The 21,859-nt window shown below is 39.9% G+C and overlaps 1 protein-coding gene across 7 annotated transcripts in view; it reads left to right on the top strand.

Moving 5' to 3' along the window:
- The window catches only part of uvrag (UV radiation resistance associated gene), a 142,492-nt gene extending 121,198 nt beyond the window's left edge, over positions 1-21,294 (top strand). Inside the window, exons 14-16 of one of the 7 annotated variants that reach the window (XR_007895807.1) lie at positions 7,592-7,683; positions 18,362-19,572; positions 21,011-21,294. Coding sequence is in view for 4 of the 7 variants with exons in the window: in XM_051684415.1 (XP_051540375.1) it covers positions 7,592-7,683; positions 18,362-19,154 (885 nt within the window). In the remaining 3 variants the exon portion in view is untranslated. Of the gene's footprint in view, positions 1-7,591; positions 7,684-15,387; positions 15,418-15,968 lie in introns of all 7 variants that reach the window. The other 6 variants (XR_007895808.1, XR_007895809.1, XM_051684416.1 and 3 more) reach the window with 6 other exon arrangements.
- Positions 21,295-21,859: the final 565 nt, after the last annotated feature.

The following is a 21,859-nucleotide window of genomic DNA, read 5'->3' on the forward strand; positions in this document are numbered from 1 at the left end:
TTAGATCTGTGTACGATATAACAGAAAAACTAAATATACTGTCATGTTGGTCTTTCTCTTTCAATCTATTTCTTCTGACAGTTTTTCATACATTTCAAAATATATATTTGCAAAGGCATGTGTCACCCGCTGCTCTGTTTGTTGCTTCAACTTGTCAGCGGGTCAGACTGTTGCTTTAAATTAAGACAGACGTGCTGATAGGGCCAAGCTCCATGATGCACAGTTATCTACAACCCCAATTCAAAAAAGTTGGGACAGTATACAAAATGCTAATGAAAACAAAAAGGAGAGATTTGTAAATTATAATTACCCTGTGCTCTATTGAAAGCACTACAATAACACATTATTTGATGGTTTAAGTATTACATTTAATTGTCAGATTAAATTAGATTGCAACTTGCTCCAAAAAAGCTGGGACAGTCAATGTTTACTACTGTTTAACATCACCATTTCTTATACCACTTATTAAGCATTTGGGCAAGATACAAGTTTTTTTAAGCTTAGAAAACAGAATTTTCCCTCATTTGTCAATTATGCGGGTCTTCAGTTGCACAATTGTACGGGGGCCTTTGTTGCCATGTTGTGCGCTTCATAATGCGCCACACATAATGCGCAGGCCAATCTAGCACCCACACTCTCTGCTTACGCAGCCATGCACTTGTAATCAAGGCAGTATGTGGTTTGGCGTTGTCCTGCTGGAAAATGCAGGGACATCCCTGGAAAAGATGGTGTTTGGATGGCAGCATACTGTATGTTGCTCCAAAACTTGTGCATATTTGTGAATGGTGCCTTAACAGATGTGGAATTACCCATGCCATGGGCACTGACACACTCCTATACCATGACAGATACTGGCTTTTGAACCTGATGCTGATAACAGCTTTGATGGTCTTTTTTTCCTCTGTCCTGGAGAACATGACAGCTGTTTTTTCCAAAAACTATTTGAAATGTGGACTCGCTGGACCTCAAAACACGATTCCACTGTTCTTCTTCTGAGATGAAGCTGAGCCCGGAGAAGTCGTTGGTGCTTCTGGACAGTGTTGATGTATGCCTTCTGCTTTGCATAGTGAAGAAGTTGTATCTGTGGATGCAGTGGCAAGTGGTGTTGACTGACAAAGGTTTACCGAAGTATTCCCGAGCCCATGTCATGATATCTATTATAGACAAAAGACTGTTTTTAAGACAGTGACGTCCAAGAGATCAGAGATCACGCACATTCAGAAGTGGTTTTCCAGAAGGACAACCTCAAACCACATACTGCCCAGATTACAAGTGCATGAGTGCGTGAGCAAAGATTGCAGAGATTGGCCTGTCATGAATCCAAATGAGAATGTGTGCCGCATTATGAGCGCAAAGTACTGCAACAGCATGTTGCAATCCTCTGATTTGAAATAAGTGTATTTATAAAAAAATTAAATAAAAAAAATTCAGTTCACAAGGTAAAACATTAAATGTGTTGTAGTGCTTTTAAGATAGCACACAGTGAATAGAATTTACAATTCACACCTTTTTGTTTTTATTAGCATTTTCCATACTTTCGCAACTTTTTCGGAATTGGGTTTATGGATGGATGGATGGATAGAGGATGGATGGATGGATAGATGGATGGATGGATGTCCATCCGTCCATCCATCCATTCTCTTTGGGTATGGGGGAAAAGGGCAGTTGTTTGCTTAAAAATACTTTAAATCCAGGTGTATACTATGATCTATCCCAGCACCCTTTGCCGAAAGCTATTCACAAATGCTGCAACCCAAGCTACGGCATAATGCAAAGCACACAGGGGAAAGAGGAGCATACATACCTCCGTCACACAGCACGCCAACAAGGGACTCGTGGGCCAGATGTGCTCAACTCTTAAACACATGTAGCAAAACATTTTAAGGATGAACAAAGGCAGTAATGAAATAAAATGTGCATGCCAAATGCCTTTGAATTGCAAGATTGCAGATTTCCTCCCATAATGCATTTGAAGGGCAAGCTAACCCAGGGAAAGGGTGGATGATTATTAATGAATACTAGTTGCATTAATGTCCTGCTACTAGATAGTGTTCTAGAGGATGTTTTCTTTTATAGCTGAAATGTGTAAATTCTGCACCACAAGTGTCACCATTTCTGAATTGCAGAAATTTTCACTGTTTAAAGAATTTTTCAGTTTTCAGAATGACAGAACTTTACCTTTACCTGTTTGGGTTAACTTTACCTTTAAGCTAGGATTGCAGAAAGTTTTTAAATATTGAATAAAACAAATACTCATTTCAGCTTTAAGGTGACAAACATGTCTTTCCTAGTGGCTGTTTACATGTTTGTATATGTGTGTTTGAAAAAGGGATTTTGTTGTTTGTGTGATATGAGAAGAGTTGGCATGCAGATACTTCACCAAGGGGGAAACACTTCACCAAGACTGAATGAAAAGCAACACAATGGTACTCTTGGGCATCGACTCACGCAAGCATACACTTATCAATTGAGATTGTGCCAGATTTGGTCTAATGATGTCATCATTCCTCTCTTCCTCATGCTTCCTATCGGGTTTCTTATCAGCACGCTTGGCTGCTTTTCAGCTTTAAAATTGTATGTAATTTTAATAGAATACATACACTTATGGCAAAACTTAGTTAGTTGCCTACCGAGGCAGCATTTTAAGCATCATAGGTGCACTCCCAACATGAAGGCTGTCTCAACAGATGACACAATGTCTGTAAAATTCTGTGCTCCTGCTCAAGATGCTGAAAAAACAGGGAGATGTAGCACTACGGTGAAACACATCCGGCTAGTGCATGTTTACATTTAGCCAGCAGCATATCTTCCTGCAGCTCTCGTCTAGTTACCCACTGAAGCTCAACAGGGTTGAGCCTGGTTAGTACCTGGATGGGAGACCTCCTGGGGAAAGCTAAGGTTGCTGCTAGAAGAGGTATTAGGGGGGCCAGCAGAGGGTCTGAACCCTGCGGTCTGTGTGGGTCCTAATGTCTAATGTCTTTCGGACGAGACTTTAAACCGAGGTCCTGGCTCGCTTCTGTGGTAATTTTTTTTATTTCTTTTTTTATCCCCATTTCTCCCAATTTGGAATGCCCAATTCCCACTGCTTAGTGGGTCCACGTGGTGGCGTGGTTACTCACCTCAATCCGGGTGGCGAAGGACAAGTCTCGGTTGCCTCCGCTTCTGAGACCGTCAATCCGTGCATCTTACCACGTGGCTTGTTGTGCATGACACTGTGGAGACTCTGCATGTGGAGGCTCATGCTACTCTCCACGATCCACGCACAACTTACCACGCACCCCATTGAGAGCGAGAACCACTAATCGCAACCAAGAGGAGGTTACCCCATGTGACTCTACCCTCCCTAGCAACCAAGCCAATTTGGTTGCTTAGAAGACCTGGCTGGAGTCACTCAGCACACCCTGGATTCGAACTCGCGACTCCAGGGGTGGTAGTCAGCATCAATACTCGCTGATCTACCCAGGCCCCCGACTCTGTGGTCATTAAAAATCCTAGGGCACTTTTCGTAAAGTAGGGCCAAATTTGCTCATTGGCCTCTATCCATCATGGCTTCCTAATAATCCCCTATACATATGAATTGGCTACATCACTGTATTCTCCTCTCTACCAATAGGTGGTGTGTGGTGGTGGTGGTGGATGCTGCTTACTGGTAGCGGTTAAGGAGATTCCCCCGCTATGATGTCAAGTGCTTTGAGTGCCTAGAAAAGCGCTACATAAATGTAAGGAATTATTAATATTATTTGAAAACAATTGAAAAAGATTGCTGACAGGAATAAAAAACTGGTTTAGTGTGAACGGGCCCCTTTGAAGGCAGCTTCTTATGTAGACAGCTCACTACGTTTTGGAACACAGCTGTAGACGCCTTAGCAGAGAACCTCATCAGACAACCGATAATTATAATTTCCAACACCACGAGCAAAAACCACAAGTTTCCCAGCATTAGAGATGGTTCGTAAAAACATTTGCAACGTGTCGACTCTGTATGACGGGGTCAAATTGTGTGTTTGGCTGTTCAACCATGTCTGTCCTACTTCATTTTATGTAACTTTCTGGAAACTTTTACTGACTTTTGGCTTTAATCTAATCAGTTTCTGTGTCAGAGAAACACTGAACAAACATGGTTTTAGGCAGTCGGCCAGGCAGAATTGGTACACCCCCATTCTGATTCTAATATGGAATGGTGTTGTGTGTTCCTTGCCACAGTCGCCTACGGCTTGCTCACTGGGTTTCTAAATACAATTATTATTTAATGACTTATTTTTAAACACAATTCACAATTGTATTTTATCAAACTGCACAATGATGACTCTAAGACATTAATAGATATTACAGTTTCATTTTCTGTTAATGCATGATTATCTGTAAAGCTGCTTTGAAACGATGTGTGTTGTGATAGGCGCTATACAAATAAAAATGACTTGACTTGATTTGACTTGCTGTTTGCATGCAGTACCAAAGGCCTTTTGCTTTTGGTTTGCATGCAGATCCCAGCACCTGGTCATCTGGTGAAAGCCAGTGGTGTATTCTTATCCATGAAAGGCATAAGGCTGTTAGTTCTGCCTGTATTTGATCATTTCATCACCAATGAAGACATGGAGCAGTGCCCTCCACAAAGAAACAAAGGTAGATCCCAGGGGCCCTTTTTTGAAAAGCAGTAAGACTATGCCACAAAATGATGTCAAGTTGCTCTAGGGATGCAAACAAAAATAGCGCAGTAAATACAAGCCGCTACAAAGTCTTTAGGCCAAAACATACTCTACGTAAGTATGTGAACGCTGGCACTTCTAGTTACGCAAGCTCACATTGTTGCGTTCCAAAATGTGTTCCAAAACTCTATCGCCCCCTTGAGTACTGAGGTTTGTTACTGCCACAGTAAAGCAAAAATGCACGTTAATCATATTCAACCAGACCGTGCTCGCATCTGCGTAATTGCATGAAGTTCGTTTCTGGCCTTACACTCTAGGGATTGATCAGGATGGTCGACTACTTTATGTAGATATTTTTGTCTTTAATATTTTAGTACTAGAGCTTTAAAGGGGTTGAATTTAGTGATGCAACTTGGAAAGCGATAGCTGTCAGCACGCTATAACCCAATGAGAGAAGTTGCATCTCAATTTCTTCCTATTTAAAGCACCTCCTCTAACTTCAACAATAAATGTAATGATAATTTCTGACAGCTTCTTAAATCGCCTGCTGTGAGCAATGTTTCCAATATTACCAAATGTACAGTATAATCTGTCATTCTCTTTGGCCACTGCGTTGCTTCTTGCTGTTTGTTCAGCATCTCACGCCATTAGCGTTGCATTTTTAAGTTAAATAGCAAAGTAGTTACGAGGCTTCCTTAAGACTGATTAGCTGTTCATTTTGAAAGTATGTAGTTTTGCATATCAATACTACACACATACATGCCCACTCTCACTTTTTCTCTTATAAAATGTATTCATCGATCCTATAGGTCAGAGCTCTGTTGGGTGGGAAAGGGGCCCCAGAAGTTGCTGTATTTCACTTGCTCCCTTCAGTTTTAGTAAAACCCACATTTGTTTGTTTGTTTGTTTGTTTGTTTGTGTGTGTGTGTTTGTGTGTTTGTGTGTGTGTGTGTGTGTGTGTGTGTGTCTATGTCTGTCCTGCTTTGCACAGTTTTACAGGTAAGCTGTAGAGTCTGTGTGTACTTAGAAAATAGATGCTTAGTATTGTGAAATAAACAGTAATTCTTGTCTGTTGAACCCCAGAGAACCACCTGAAAAAAACAGATTGTTGTTCATATGGCTTTTGCCCCATTTTGTCATTAGTTATCACATACTTTTCTTGTCTCTCATCTTCTCACTCTCTCACTCCTAGTATCTCCAGGCTTTTTGGTGGTGAATTCTTGGCCTGTAGGAGTGTCATCGTGGCAGAAGTGTCATCTGTAATTGAAATCACATGTTCATCCATTACTCTGATGTTACTGTGATTGATCAGGGTTTATGAAGACGTGTGGAGGGTGCTGCCATGCAGCAAGATAAACCAGATGTTTGTCAGGGAGTGTCCCTAATACATTAGCTGCAATTGAGGCTGTTTGCATTTGCTTTTGAGCAAAGTTTTCAGTGATAACAATTGAGTGAATTATTTCACCTCCAAGCCTTAAGGGGACAACTTGACTTTTATTGTTACCAAGGGCTCAAGATTTGGCTGGTTTGCATGGTCAACTTAGCACCTGCTGGTAGATGCCAGAACTACATCATTCTGAGGCAAAAAGCCTGTTTCTCCAGTGACGGCCATTCAAAAGTAGCTGAGTTCCTGAGCAAATTTGTTTTGCAAGCGACTGATAAATTCCAAATATTTTATTATATTATTGTAGCTTTATCACCAGTGAAGGGCTTGGGACTGGGTGCCATCAGACAATCAGGGTTGTCAGGACATCATTTTTCTGAGGCTCTGTAGTAATATGTCACATATGATTTTTGCCCCCACTTTCTTAATATCTGAGCCAGCCAAGCAACTGCCATTGAGATGAATGGGAATGCTAACAGATAGCTCTCTCCAGGTATTGCAGACCTCCTTGGTTACACATGTCTGCTTATAGTTCTCACGCCTGATGATTGGATTTTGGCTGTAATCACTGAAGGCAAGACAGTTTTGTTAGTCTTGCCATAGTCCAGGATGGAAGTACGTTTTTTGGGGGGAGAGCAAGTGAGAATCTCGCTTTTTGGGAAGAGATTCATTCTTTTTTTTTTCTCTTTCATTCATTCCAGATGTGTGCCATTCCTCTCTCTCTCGCTCTCTTTCTCTCTCTCGCTCTCTCTCTCTCTCTCTCTCTCTCTCTCTCTCTCTCTCTCTCTCTTTCTCTCTTCCTTTTCTTATCTTTAACTTTTTTCCCACCCACATTTCATCTATACACACACACTTACTGTATTATTTTAGGTGTGTGTTGGTGTTAGAATGTCAGAGAGCATTGATGGCCAATGTGTTAGACTGAGCGATTGTGTAAAAGGGGAAAATAAAGCACTCTTGCTTGTTGGGTCTTCGATCATGTAAATCCTACCTCTCTAGTTGTCCCCCTCTCATTTTCCCCTATAAAAGGAGTCTAAAGCAGTTGAAGTAGGCGCTGATGTTGTAAACATGTGGTATGGCACAGACATTTTTACTGTGGCCCATGGTTTACAAGGCTATAAATGTTTGAGGATAATGTGATGTTGATGATGTTGTCATGTGAGGATAACTCCACTTAATGTACAGAAAAAAAATATATCTGGTCTGCCTAAACCACCACATACGCAGCTTTAGGACTTTCACCACACTTAAACAATTCCTCCAATTTTTTTGCATTCTCATCTTTATTAAATATGAATTTAAAACTTTGGGGAACATGAGGAACGTTGCTGGTTCATGTCTCTTGTCATTGTTTGTGCAGCTCAAGTAGACTCAATAACTTAAACATCTGCAGTTGGAAAGCATTTTGTGTGTATGTGCACCTGTGGCGATAATGAATTAACCTGCTGCGCTCGCTAATGGCACAATGCCCAGGTGATGCCATAGTGGTTGTGTACTGATAGCTCAGACAGGTGATGATGGTTGTAACAAACATATTTCCTCTGTGTTTCTCATCCCACAGTTGAGGTACCAGCATGGGCTCTCCACACCAGACCTTCGTCAGACTTTGCCCAATTTGAAGAACTTTCTAGAGCATGGATTGCTTGTACGATGGTGAGTTTATTTCTGAATTATTAGAGGCTGATCACACCAAATTCATCTTTGCTGTTTTTCAATTGTTTTTTATGTAAACATGCAGTAGACTGATCTCTTCAATCATTAAGCCACATCTAACTGATTTTTCAGCATCTCACGCAGGATCACTGAGTTTTTTAGATGGCATGTTAGATTAAAAAGAATTTCAAAAATGAGTCTCGAGACACCTGCGTTCTGTTGTATTCTTTGCACTGTGGTTTGTTTTTATTAGCGCAAGAATGCATGTGGTTTGAATAGCCCTTTAGTGATGCTTGCTAAGACAAGCAACCACCCAGATCACCCTAGCCACTACTTAGCAATGCCCTATCAACCTCTCAGAATACCATAGCAACCACATAGCAATACTCTTAAAACCACTCAGACTTTCTTTTTCTTAACACAAAGGGAAAGATTTTGAAAAAATGATGTCACACAGTGGCAGTTTATGGTTATCACCTCTTCAAGCTTCAAAAGCACACAAAAGTATAATTCAGAAGTCTAATAAATTATTCCATGAGACTCATGATTGTTAAGAAAGCATACGGTGAGCTTTGGTGAGAAACAAACCGAAATCGAATGTATTATTTAGTGAAACTGTTGACCGACCGTTACTCTCCTCTGCGCGTTCATGATGAGACTACACAAGAGAAACAATTCACACAGCCCCCTTGCGACATGGGGCGTTCAAGAGAAAACTGGTTTTGTTTGTCTAAAAACAGGTCCACCACAGCGATAGAAACAACAGAACACAACAAAGCTCCACAAACCAAAGAACCAAACTTACTAAATATGTCTGATGAGTTTATTGTCGGAAAATAGATGCATTTCTATGCCCAGCTTTATTTGTTTGAAACAGAGTTCTCAATCAAACTGAGAGAGATAGACAGAGGAGGCTGAAGGCAGCTACAGTCACACTGTGTCCTAACCTGAAGGCAAATGACACATGATAAAAGGTATATTTTCTATGCTAATCAGAGTTTTGGTTCTAACGAGCCGTGACAAGCAACAGTACATTCTGTCGATCACTTGGTTTCTATTTCCGGCATCGTGCGATTCGCCGGTCCAAAAACATTCTCATAACAGTTTATTGAACCAGCATCTCACTAGCCGGTTAAAGACAACTTAATGTTGGCCGAGAATGTTACACCTTCCGAATGTTTTCGCTGAGGTATTGATCTCTTCTGTCGAAGGTCTGTCACAAATGCTCACCAGTTCAGAATGGAGAAGAAACATTCCCGCTTCCTCTATCTCTCTCAATTTGATTGAGTACTCTGTTTCAAACAAATTAAACTGGGCATAAAAATGCATTTATTCTCCAACTACATACTCATTAGACATATTTAGTAAGTTCGGTTCTCTGGTTTGTGTGCAGCTGTGTTGTGTTCTGTTGTTTCTATCGCTGTGGTGGATGGTGGACCTGTCTTTAGATAAAGAAAACGATTTTTGCTTGAACACCCCGTCGCGAGGGGGAGGCTGTGTGAACTGTAGCTCTCGTGCAGTCTCATGAACATGCAGAGGAGAGGAATGGTCGGTCAACAATTTCACTAAATAATAAATTAGATTTTGTTTTGTTTCTCACCAAAGCTCATCGTAAGTTCTCATGACAATCATGCATCTCATGGAATAATTTATTAGACTTCTGAATTGTACTTTTGCATCCTTTTGAAGCTTGAAGAGGTGGTCACCATAAACTGCCATTGCCATTGATGTCACTGAGCACATTTTTTCACAGTTTCTCCCTTTGTGTTAAGAAAAAGAAAGAAAGTCATGGGTTATAACAACACAGGGGTGAGTAAACAATTTTCATTTTTGGGTGAACTAACCCTTTAAGCAACTATATAGCAATGCCATAGCAACAACTCACAATACCCTAGAATTGAGTTTTGCAGGGTTTTGTATGGGCAAGTTTTGTATGGGCAAGCACCACTAGGTTTGTTGAGACGTACTGACTGCCCCCTGCTGACATGGCTCATAAAAACCATTGTTGCATGTACTTTAACTTGCTCTAGAATTGCTCTAATGGTTCGAAAAAACCCATTTATTACAGAATTTCTGTAGGGTCGGGGGGTGATTAATTGCGTTTTTTTTTTAATCGTGATAATCAAACTAAATTAACGGCTTAAATCGGCAGCCCTATTTAAAGTTAAAATTTGAATATATTTTAAACTAGAAACGCAATAGTTGAGAGGCTAACGTGACTAAAAATAATACATTTACTTCCTAAATAGGCTGTCTATTAATATTCAGTTAATCAGAACTGTCGTAGTCACGTAGCCAGCTTCAGAATACAGCAAATAAGCATTTTAACATGGAAGACTCATCAATGATAATAAAAAAAAAATCCTGTTCCTGAGTCCTAGACCTGCTCATATCCCTTTAAAACCAAAGCTAGTCAAAAACACTTAGGCCAGCTGTTAAAGAAAGCCTGCTTTTGATCGCTACAGCCCTTTCTTGGTTCAGCGATAGGCAAACCGGCTATCTGAACATTAATTTAATAATCTGTGTTTTGAAAGGAAGGAGGCCAGGTTAAGTAAAACACTTCAGTGTCTCCCCCCCCAAGCAAGGCTTAATGAATTTTGGAAATGTGTAAGATGGAACAGATGAAAGTTTGACCTTTTAACCCCCCGTAGCTTACAGAGGGGCAGGAAGTAGAGGAGGAAAAGGAAGTCTGGCGAACCAGCATTTGCTCATCCTGGCTAAATGGACCCGCAGGGTTGCGGCAGGGACACAGCGGTTGAGTTGACTCGATGGTTCTCTTAGAACTGTAAAAGAGCAGTTTCCTTCTCCCTCTAGAAATCATCGGCCAGGCCGTACATACAAACACAGAACCGCTAAACATTCCTTAACCATCTACCTCACATGGCCCTGCAGCTTAAACGAAAACTTACAGCACACTGAGACCCTGCAAGAGTTAAATTGCATCCTCAGTGTCAAATAACACCCTGTCTACACCAGACACGAGTGGTGTGGCACACTGACATTAAATGGCCATTTTGGGCTGCTCGCGATGGCGCTTCTGCTAACAAGACAAATAAACGAGTTATAAAGTTTGTTTCGAAGCTTCCAATTTAGACAGCCTCAAGCCATTGCGACGTGCATTTAAAAAAAAAAAACTGTGCTGTGTTATAAACACATGGAAAAATTAATTGTCTGGTGTACATGCTTGACTCATGTATGTTGCATTTTTTCATGTGGGATTTCGGTAACTCGCGGAAACTGAGAACTGTGTTTCATCCTAAGGTTTTAGATCTAGTCACTGTCTTCTACCAGAGTTGTTGCCATCAACTTGTGGTCTAGGTGTGACCTGAATGTTGCGCTATATACTCTACACTATTTTAAAAATACATTACATACAAAAAAAAACAGTGTTATGGAACTTGAAATATTTGATTTTTGCATTAGTGACTCACTAACGTTACAGGCATTTTTTTTTTGCTGCTATCGTGAAACTAGAAAATGGACATGACTTGGTTATTTGGTAATACAAACATTATTTGATCTGCTTTTGTAAGCTGTTGAATAAACAGGACAATTTGAGAGTCACACCTGTAAAAACGGTTGTCAATCCCAAACACTGACTTTGTGAACATAGCTAGTGCGTTCAACAGGAGGTCTAGACTCTTCCTTCCAGCACAGGAAGCAACTCGCTGGATCCATAGCTTAAATATGAACTATAGAGTAAATGCATGTGTTTTATTTTCCATTTGTTGCAGACTACTTTTATTGCTCTTGCATCTATTTCCTATCCTACGCACCCTCTCCTCTCTGAACAGTTCAGATAATGCTTCTAGGGCAGGGGCCAGACATGTGAGTTATTGGCGCATTAAAACCTGCACCAGAACAGGAGTTACTCAGAGGGAAGACAAGGGGACTGGAAATCCAGATAAAGCACAGAAAAGGATGGGAGTGGTAAAGGAGAGGGGGAAGCCACAATTGTTTAGGGAAGAACGATGCACAGGTGTATCATGGAAACTAGTGCTCTCCTTCTGCATACTGCAAATTCAGTAAAAAGAGCAAAAGAGGAGGAATGTTTGGAAGAATTAGGTCAAGGATTTTTCACACATATTGAGAAAATATGGAGATTTCTTACCATTATCCTTAATTTCAGCGAACATTATATACATGTTTCTGAGCTGCAAAATGAAAAGGGAGATGGTGGATCTCGGATAAGTTTTGGAGGCTGGTTTAATAAATAGTCTGATCTGCTCAATTTTGTTATAAAAGTTGGCCAAAACACATACTGTCCCTCCCCCTGTGTGTAAGGGGGTTTTGCGCATGTGTTACATGTATAACAAATTAGTTTCTGGACTGGGGTTGTTCATATTTGAGCCTTTAACAGAGCTGTTGGTTGAGATCGTTGGACTCTGCATGCGTTTCAGCTCAATTAACAAGCTGAATTTTACTGTAAAGATTCAACCATGCATCTTCATTCATGGGAAAACCATCCATGTCTAAGTCCCAGACTGTTTTTTTTGTAAACCTTTCGGAAATTCACTAAAGCCTAAATGATGACAATGGGCTGAGATCATTTTCATGTTAACGTTGGTTATCACAGAGACTATATACTTTAGTCAGAGTAAAAGTCATTAAATGTGACGCAAACAAAAGGAGGCATTGAAGTATAGGAGGACAATCTGTTCAAAATGTCTTACTTTTTTGTACCTGGTTGTCAATATTTCAGAATGTCGAAACATTTAAAATACATAAAGGGTATTTTCAAAAATTTTCAGTAGACAAAAAATAAATAAAATAAAACTGTGGCCCTCATTCATGAAACACATGCAGAATGAGTTTTAAAACATAAGCAGAACAAATGTATGTGTAAATTATTCGTAAAAAGTCATTCTTCTGTAAATTGCATTCAATTCAAACTGACAGTTTACGTTAAAATGGTTTTAAGAATGTATTACGGCAATTAATTCAGTAAATTTTAGGACACATTTTGCTTGTTTCTTGAATGAGGCATATTGTACAGACCATACTTTCATCCTTCACTGCCTCGTTTTCAATCACATCAAATTACATATGGCATTTACTCTGTCAATTGGAGATGTTTGGCCATGACACCTGCCATCTTCTTAGCCCATAATACATCTGCCTTATCTTGAACCACAGCCTTTGCACTGGCTGAGAGATTACAATGTTTACATCCCTTCGAACAAACTCAGTCAGCTTATCTCAGACCTCTAACTGATGCTTTCACCAGCCTTATTCCTTTCTCATACTCAGACTGGCTGAAAGATCTAGCCTTCATTGGCTTCATCTGGAGCCATAATCACTCTCATGCATTCTGGCAGTATCCTCTCCACTCCATTTGGATTTCGAACAGTCTGAGATGCCAAGTAGGGGAGAGGAAAGAAACGGTTTGGTTTCTATAAGCATTGGATGGAGTATTGGAAGAAACAGAGACCGGTGATGGTGAAAGGTAGACGGGGAGGCAAGATGTGGTGCTGCTGTGTTAATGACACGTCCTGCCGAGTTCAAACCGAATATGTGAAACATTCTCATATTTATGGCACAGCATCCTTTCAGGACTCTGGCAGAGGTTTAAAGGTCCACAGTGGAGCTCTCGAGACTGGGTAAGGCACAGGGGGTGACTGGAAGTGAAGGGGCTGATTTGACTCGGCTCCCCAGGATGGAACCTTGTAGGGGCTGGAAGTTCTGAAGAGTCCCCCGGAACCCTGGTGAAAGAGAAACACTAACAACCATAAATCTTCCATGTATTTATCTTTCTCTCCACCCATTTCACAGTGTTATCCGTGGCTCTTATTGGTTCATTTTGAAACCCGCCCATTCTATTCACTGTATAGCTCTGAAACAAATTCCCAAGCGCCACCTATCGAAGTTTTGTAACTTGGCACCATTTAAGGACCAGTAGAACTCAAAGTCTCTCTTCAGGCTATTTGTGCAAAATATCCATCAGGTGTTTTAATTTTTTTTTTTATTATAGAACTTGTTTAACTAATTTTTTTCTTTTTCTAAACCAGCATATAAATAGCTGCTAAATAGTTTGAAGGTAGGCTTGATTAATAACAATCAATGGTTTGGAGGTCCACCCATATAGTAATCCCTTAATCACTTGATGTTAACATTCAACCCAGCAACATTAGCTAACCAATGGCGTGAGTTTTAGGCAGAATTACCTGTTTGGCCCAACATTCGAAAACAGATGGACACACTGTAGCTTTAAACCTAGCAAAACATAAAATTGGATCTTTTTCCATTTTATTTCATGTTTTGCAGAAACGCATATACTAGGCATTGAATCTGAGCGTGGAACTCTTGGAACTGTCCAGATAGATTTGCCCAGAGAGGGATGGAGCTGTCTCTATGGATAACGCATTCATAGGTGTCTGTACGCACATCTGCCTGAACGTTCCTCCAACATTCTATAAGCGTTCCTCCAATGTTCCTTTATCCTTTACAGTCACTTATAGCCTTCCCACCAAGAAAGCATTCCGATTACAGAAGTCAAAGCACAATCCTGTCACCATGACAGCTATGGCAGTGATGGTGCACCTTTAGCTGGAAACAGTCCCACATGTGTGATGATTCCTGTCATTTTTCATGTTATTATTTGTCAGCGAGATGTAAACAGTGTGAAGCTATGAGGCTTTATTACTAAAGCATAAACAGAGTGGGAAAACAGGGAACAATTTGTCAACCCCATAAACAATTCATTTTTATGTCAATAGGTAAATTGTTACACAAGCATTTTTGCTATGCTGGTTGGGTTTGAATGCAGACCAGCCCTTCTGTAATAGGCAAAAGATGCTCTCGTTTTCTTGGATCCGAAGAGAGCAAAGAAAAATGTCATATTTCATTTTCCCAGTCATACACTTAAGTGAATTAAGAAGGAAAGTTTACCAATGCCAGCAAATCAAAGGGGGTCTCATTGGTAGGGTATTTGAGTGGGGATAAGTGAACCCTCTTGGAGGTACGAAGGAAAAAATAGAGTTAAGAGAGCAATACTAACAAAATTATTGGGAATTAGGGTTGAACAATTAATCGAAAAATTAATCAAGATTATGATTCTGCTGCCACAATTAACTAATCATAAAATTTGATGATTTCAGCATTCCATTTAAGTCTACTCATGTTGCTTCAAAGGTTTCTTTTTGCAATGCGTTTTTGCAGTATTCTAACCAATCCAAGACATGTTCGTTGAGCAATGAAATGGCAATGGTGAATCAGAGACGCTTAAATTAGTCGATAGTCCTATCAGTAATGACAACCATTCCTAATGTGCAGATGCTTGCTTTCACCTCTGTTTGTAGTGGCACATGAAAATTTGTGCTAGCATCACCTGATACTCGAAATTAAATTTTAAAACAAAAGCAAAAAGCATAGTCGGTAATTTGGAATTATTTTGGATGTTGTGCCACTCAATTGCAAAATAGATGGTAAATACATTGCAGATGAGCAATGCAAGAAAACTATAACACGCCCATTATAATCCTAGACATCGCTTGGTTTATATTTTTACGGCTTTTGCTTTGGTTCAGAATCATGCTCCTAATAACTGTACATTAAACTTCAAATACTGTATATTCATTATCGCACTCACTGTGGACAGACAAATTGGAAACTTATTGCGTTGCGTCTGGTCTAGAACGCGGTTAAGTCACCAAAAATGAAAATATGACAACAAAATCACAATGCCTCCTCTTGTTTTTGTGACAGGTGCAGTTTTACCAAATGACGAAGAGACAGGTTCATCTTTTATATCTTTTGTATTGTATAATGTATGTAATGTGAATCATGCACTGTTGATCACATATGTGCAATGGAAGAATAGCTAAATAATCATATTGTCATAGGGACAAAAAAAAAAAAAAAAAATTTTAAATACAGTTTCCATGTCCTTTTAATACATCGACCATTGGCCGGTGTGGCAAAAAGTTAATTTTCGACCCTGTGTACATTAGATCTTACCTGCCATAGTCTGCAAAAATAATAATAATAATTAGAATAGAACTAATTTTGGTGTCAAAAGAAGGTGCATGTTTGTGTGTACACATTTGCATCTATTTTGCTGTGTGTGTTTGTTTGTATGCTATTAAGGGACCATATTGCTTGTGCCATTGATGCACTTAAGTCTATGTGTGTCAGTAAGAGAGGTGTAAGGTCTTAAGCAAACATTATTCATACTATCCTTTTTATTTACTTTCATGCTGCGTTTATTTTTGCTTCTCACCCAACTGTGGAGAATTTGTGGTTTCCCGAATGCCTCCAGGGTGGTTTCAGTCTGTTTCTCCTTCCAGAGTCTGTTTCACAAGAATCCACACCTCTGCTGCCGTTATTCTTCTGCAGCCCCTCCGGTTCACTCCCAGACCCCCATCCATCCCACCACAGGAAGCCCTGAGATACGCTCCCTCTTTCTGCCAACATTCTGCTCACATCTTAGAGGGATGGAGATGGGGAAGGAGGCAGAGTTTGGGGCAGCCTAACTGGCCAAAACAAAGAGCTAAGTTTAAAGGGATAGTTCACCCAAAAATGAAAGTTCTGTCATCATGTTGTTCCAAACCCGTATAACTTTCTTTCCTCTGTGGAACACAAAAAGAGATGTTAAGCTGAATGGTAGCCTCAGTCACCATTTACTTTTATTGTATGAAAAAAAAGATAAACAGAATAAAAAAAGATGCATGGTTTTGGAACAATATTAACGTGAGTACATGATGGCAGAATTTTCATTTTGGGTGAACTATCCCTTAAGTCCAACAGAGAAAATATGCTCACATTCACACACATGCACACACACATATGATCTCTAGCCCCATGCCATCCACCGCCAGCACACACGGGCCCTGTGCTCTTGATTAACGATTGCGGCTTGACACATGTTTAGAGGAACTCATTTAGAAAGGGAAGCACACTGTAACAAATAGCCTGCTGCTCCAAACAAGAAATGCTTTATTTTGCCCTGCTAAGGGTATGAAGTCTAAACAGTTGGCCAGATGAAGCCCATATGTTTTACATATCTTCATAACGCTTGCATGAGTTTGCGTGTTGATTGTTTGTGGCCACTTGACAGACATTTCTAGGGTAGATAAGACATTTTAAAATCTTTTTTGGGTGTTCTTTATAGTGATATACTATACTGTATAGTATATCGATTGATAGTTCGATATATATCACGCAGGCTAGTTAGTCGGTCGATATTTGCCAAATCAATAGCTTATCTAATAGATAGACATATAAGTCAGCCACAAGTTGGACGTGGATTCCTTGACCGAGTCATTTCCACAATCAGAGGTTGAACTGAACTGGACCCTAATGCTTTGCAAATATATTTCCGAAGCATGTCTGAAGTTAAAAAAAAAAAAAAAAAAAACTAACTTTGCACACAGTAACATTTTATTTGGAACATCTCTCTCAATTTCACATCTAAAAAATGTATCTAATTATGGTCCGGCGGTCAAAGCGCAAGATGAATCATTTGGGAAATTAGATATACATGCAATGGCATTAATACCCCCAACTATTAGATGTTTGTTTTCAGTGAACTGATGAGGAATTTGGGAGCATGTTTCTTTGTTTATTCTTTGGTAATGAAATTCATTGCTGTGGTCAGCCAACTTTAAAGGAGCTTTGCAGCAATATAGCCTGTCCAGCCACAAAAATGTAAAAACATATCTTCCTTCCACACATACTGTTTCAAATCCCCTCTGCCATATTGAATGTGTGTTTGCTGTACGTTTGTATTAAAAACATAAACTCATGTTTCCACACTCCTGTTAATTTGTGTTCTCCTGTTTCCTATTCATATTCATTTTTAAGTAGAACAAATTAATTGGTGTACCTTTTAAAATGAAAATTTTCTCATGGTATCTAATGGGTATCTTAGATCAGTTCGACTTTGTGCGTTAACTGCTATGTCTGTTAAGTAGTTAATTTGTTTTTGTTCCATTTAGTACAATACCCAGACTACTGCTTTTACTAGTACATGGTGCTACTATTATAAAACTAAACAGCTTTTTTCAGTACTCTCCGTAAAAGCTATTCGTGATGGATAACGAATCCTATACAATTGTTTTACTTTAAGATGTCATATTTGGGAAGATGTATGTTGTGGAACAGCTGTGTGTGTGTATTTTAGTGGGGTGTAAGTGTATTTGTATGAGTGCGTGTGTGAGGTTGGAGATCAGAGACTCTTGCTGAGCTCTCCCAGACTTTCAATGTGTGTAAATGAATTATGAGATGATCCATCAGAAACAAAGAGCCTGCACTGACATCAGCATATTCACACTCTTATGGTTCTTTCTCATCTTTCTCCCCTCCGTCTCACCTTATGAGTGTAATGTTCAGAAGCAGGTTAAAGATTATGCATGTTGTTTTTTCCATTTTAAAATACATTTTCCTGTACTAGCTTAAAGTAATAGTTCACCCAAAATGAAAATTCTGTGATTAATTTTACCTGTATGATTTTCATTCTTATGCAGAACACAAAAGATGATGTTTTAATTAATATACGGCCTTTTCAATTCAAAGGCAGTTGATTTTAAATTGAAATTACATAAACTTATTGTACCTCAATATGTTGGTTGGTAGATGACTAGTTGACCCCCCTGACTAATCCCTGCTTGTAACTTCATTTTTGGAGCAAAAGTACAATGTAACAATGTGCCGCTATTTTTCTTTTCTCTTTCTTTGTCAGTGACAGGCACCAAGTCTCCATGTCCATCCCTGTCCCTCTGAAGTCTCAGCTCAGTGTCTCCACCGCATCTGAAGTGGGCTTTCCAACCCAGAGCAGCCCCCCTGAAAAGGGTGTCCAGAAGCAGGCCAGATCAGACACAGACAAGCTGAAATACAGAAACCCTCCACCCAGTTACAACACAGCCATGGCTCAACCCGATCCCATGACCACTCCTGAGGTTCCTCCCGAGCCATCTTCCCCCTTGGTTCTGAGCATGGAAGTAGCTGAGACTGTAGAGCCACATGGGGATGCAGATGGGGATGTAGAAGCAGAGGCTGCAGAAGCAGAGGCTGCAAGCGAGGTACAGACTGAGCCATTGGAGGCAAAAGTGGAGAAGCCTCTGGAGGTACCTACAGACGTAGCAAGTTGTATTGTACCTTCTGACTGTATACCCAGCTCCTCCGCTGGCCAGCATCCAGGGGCAGTGAATGGCTCGGCCATGCCCAGTGAAGGTATGGGACTGGGTGTTGTAGGTGGAGCGGAGCTGTGCTGCTCTGTGGAGCAGGCAGAGGAAATAATGGGCACTGAAGCCACAGGGCTGGGATTGGGACTAGGATTAGGGTTGGGTTTAGGCGGAGGCGCTCGACTGGACGATTACCCCTGCATACCTGTGGAGCACGCAGTGGCGGTCGAGTGCGACGAACAAGTTTTGGGGGAGTTTGACGCCGCTGGGATCGAGGAGGTCTCGCGACGCATCTATGCACTAGAGAACATGTCCAGCTTCCGACGGCCTCGGAAGAACTCGGAAAAATGATACATGGACCTGGAGAAATGGGTCGGAGGTCAAAGGTGAAAGGTGTCCATGTAGGTCCGTAAGCCTGCATAATATTTCATCCTGACTGCAACACGTATAGACATTACATAAAGAAATGTATGATTATTAATATTGTTATAATAATTATTCATATTAATAAGGAATAATATGGAATACTGACCTATTTGCACTTCTCAAAACATTTCTATAATCCTTTACAGTGAAAATAAAGAGAATGTTTGTGGTTGAAATGCTTGCTGGCCATCTTTCTGGGTGTGTGATAGGCCTGTGTGTTTGGATTTGGAGTCTTAAATGCCACTCAGTATTACAGCGGGAGCTCTGGCGCCAGGACCAACCTGAGAGCAAAAGGCGATATATTTACCTGGCTCAGCGGCAAGAGAAATGCCTGTCAGTCGGGGTAGGCAGAAAGGGCGAGGAATTACCTTGCACCAATGACACCCTTTCTCATGCTGAACACCCAAGCCCTGCTTCGAAAACATGAAAACCACAAATGCATGCACACTTATTGCACAAACCTCTTCGTTTATCTTCACAGTCTGAAAAAAATGGACCTTTGCAAAACCTTTAATCTCTGTGGTTTATTCAACCATTAAAAGAATAGTTCACCCAAAAATGAAAATAATTTACTCACCCTCATGATATCCCAGGTGTGTATTACATTTGAAGAAAAACAGAAAAATATCTTAGCTCAGTAGGTCCTTAAAATGCAAGTGAGTGGCGATTTCTCTTTTAAAGCTCCAAAAATAAAAGACAGTCAGCATAAACGTCATCCATACGACACCAGCTGATAAATGAATGTCTTATAAAGCGACACAATCGCTTTTGGTGCAAAAAAGATAAATATTTAAGTACTTTTTTATTTACTCTAAATCATGCTTCCGTTCTGCAGCGTTATGCGCGTGACGTAATCGCATTGGGATTTGAAACACGTGAGAACTGACACGTGCGTCACAGCTGGAAGAGCAGTGCTGTTTACAAGTGAGAAGGAGGAACATTGTACAGTAGCTTGGTTGGTTTTGATCTGTATTTATCTGTTTCTTTACTCACAATGGTGCGTTTGTGTGCTTATCCTGGATGTCTCATCCGAATGGAGAATGTGAGATTACCTCTGTATCATGGCAATGTGAATACGTCACAAGAGAGACCGCTTGGACTCCACCCTCTCGTGACTCCTAACAGAAGCGATGGTTTATAGTTAAAAAATACTTAAATATTGATCTTTCTCACACCAAAAGTGATATCCACACTAGAATGCCATTTACCTCCACCAAACAGACTTTCAGAAACACTCTATCGTACCGCATACTTCAAAAAACTATGTCGTTAGGAAACTGAAAATGGATTAGTGTGGATGTGGCCTAAGTCCTAGGGAGAAAATAGTTGAATCTCCGGTTGTTATCTAATAATTACAGAAATTCTGTCACAACGTAAATGCAGTATATTGCAGACTTTTTATGAAATCTAGATTAGTGTGACCATGGAGAACAGGCTCTTACATGTTCACGAAAAACGTCATGGTCGCATGGTTGTTTTTCCCAGAATTAATTTTGCTTTTCACTTTCCACTTTCAAAAGGTGAAGGCTTGTCAATGTTAATAAACTTTCCCATAGTGTACGATTATTCAGATATCAGAAACCAAAATGCAAATAATGTGCACTGTATACTGTTGATTTATGGCATTAATCCTCATTGCATTGCACAGACCATTTATTGGTGTCATTTCCTCTTTAAACAACATTCACCTGCCCACAGGGCTTTCAGGACCGATGTGTTTTCCCTTACAGTACAATTTCAGCTTTTTACTACCTTTTTTTTTTCCCATTTCTGCTTTTCAGACATACTCAAGCGGCAGATCCTACTGCATAAGAATTGGACCATGAATGTTATGATCACCATGATTTTGTCAGAAAGGAACATTAATCATTGAGTTTTGCATAACTGCATCCTGGCCTGAAACCATTGTTTTATTTCCTGTCTCTTATCATGTAGTATTGCCTTGATGACTGTTGATTCGTGTTGTATTTAAGACAAATGCAAGAAATTTGTGTCCATAAATTGCTGTGACATTGTACATATACTTTTGTATGAATGGTGTTTTATTATTAAAGACCACAGTTTAAAGAAATTACTGTGAGCAGTTTTCATTCGTTTTCTCTTTTACTCTTTTACATTCTATCTACAAACTCTAAACAAGAGTTTGAAGAGTTTAAGAGCGCAGAGACTTTAAATTTTGCACAAATAATACTCAGTCTAACACAACCAAATTGTTTATTTCTTATCAAATCTTTTATTTTTTAAATATTTTTGATTATGGGATTTTTGCTTTTATGGGGCACAATGGTGTAGAGCAGCAGTTCACTATTGGGAATAGAGGGGGAATAGGACCAGAATGTCTCAAAACCTGCATCTTAACATAGCTTTGACCTTGTTAGGACAGCAAAGTAATACTTTTCTGTTATGTGCGGCAGGCTTTCAGCTTTTTATCTAAATTATTTATAATGGCATAGTGTTTTAAGTCAACATAAAATAAAAACTAACCGTTTACTTTCTTAATGCTTATATTTCTTAATATTATTCCTTAATTGTGCATGATTCAACGGTGCACAATATTCTAAATAGAAAATGTATGTCCACTTAATAATAACTTGCTCCGCATCTGAAATAACTTTCCTTTTATGTTAATG

The sequence above is a fragment of the Myxocyprinus asiaticus genome, chromosome 42 (genome assembly GCF_019703515.2).
Source record: "Myxocyprinus asiaticus isolate MX2 ecotype Aquarium Trade chromosome 42, UBuf_Myxa_2, whole genome shotgun sequence".
In the NCBI taxonomy this organism is placed as follows: domain Eukaryota; kingdom Metazoa; phylum Chordata; class Actinopteri; order Cypriniformes; family Catostomidae; genus Myxocyprinus; species Myxocyprinus asiaticus.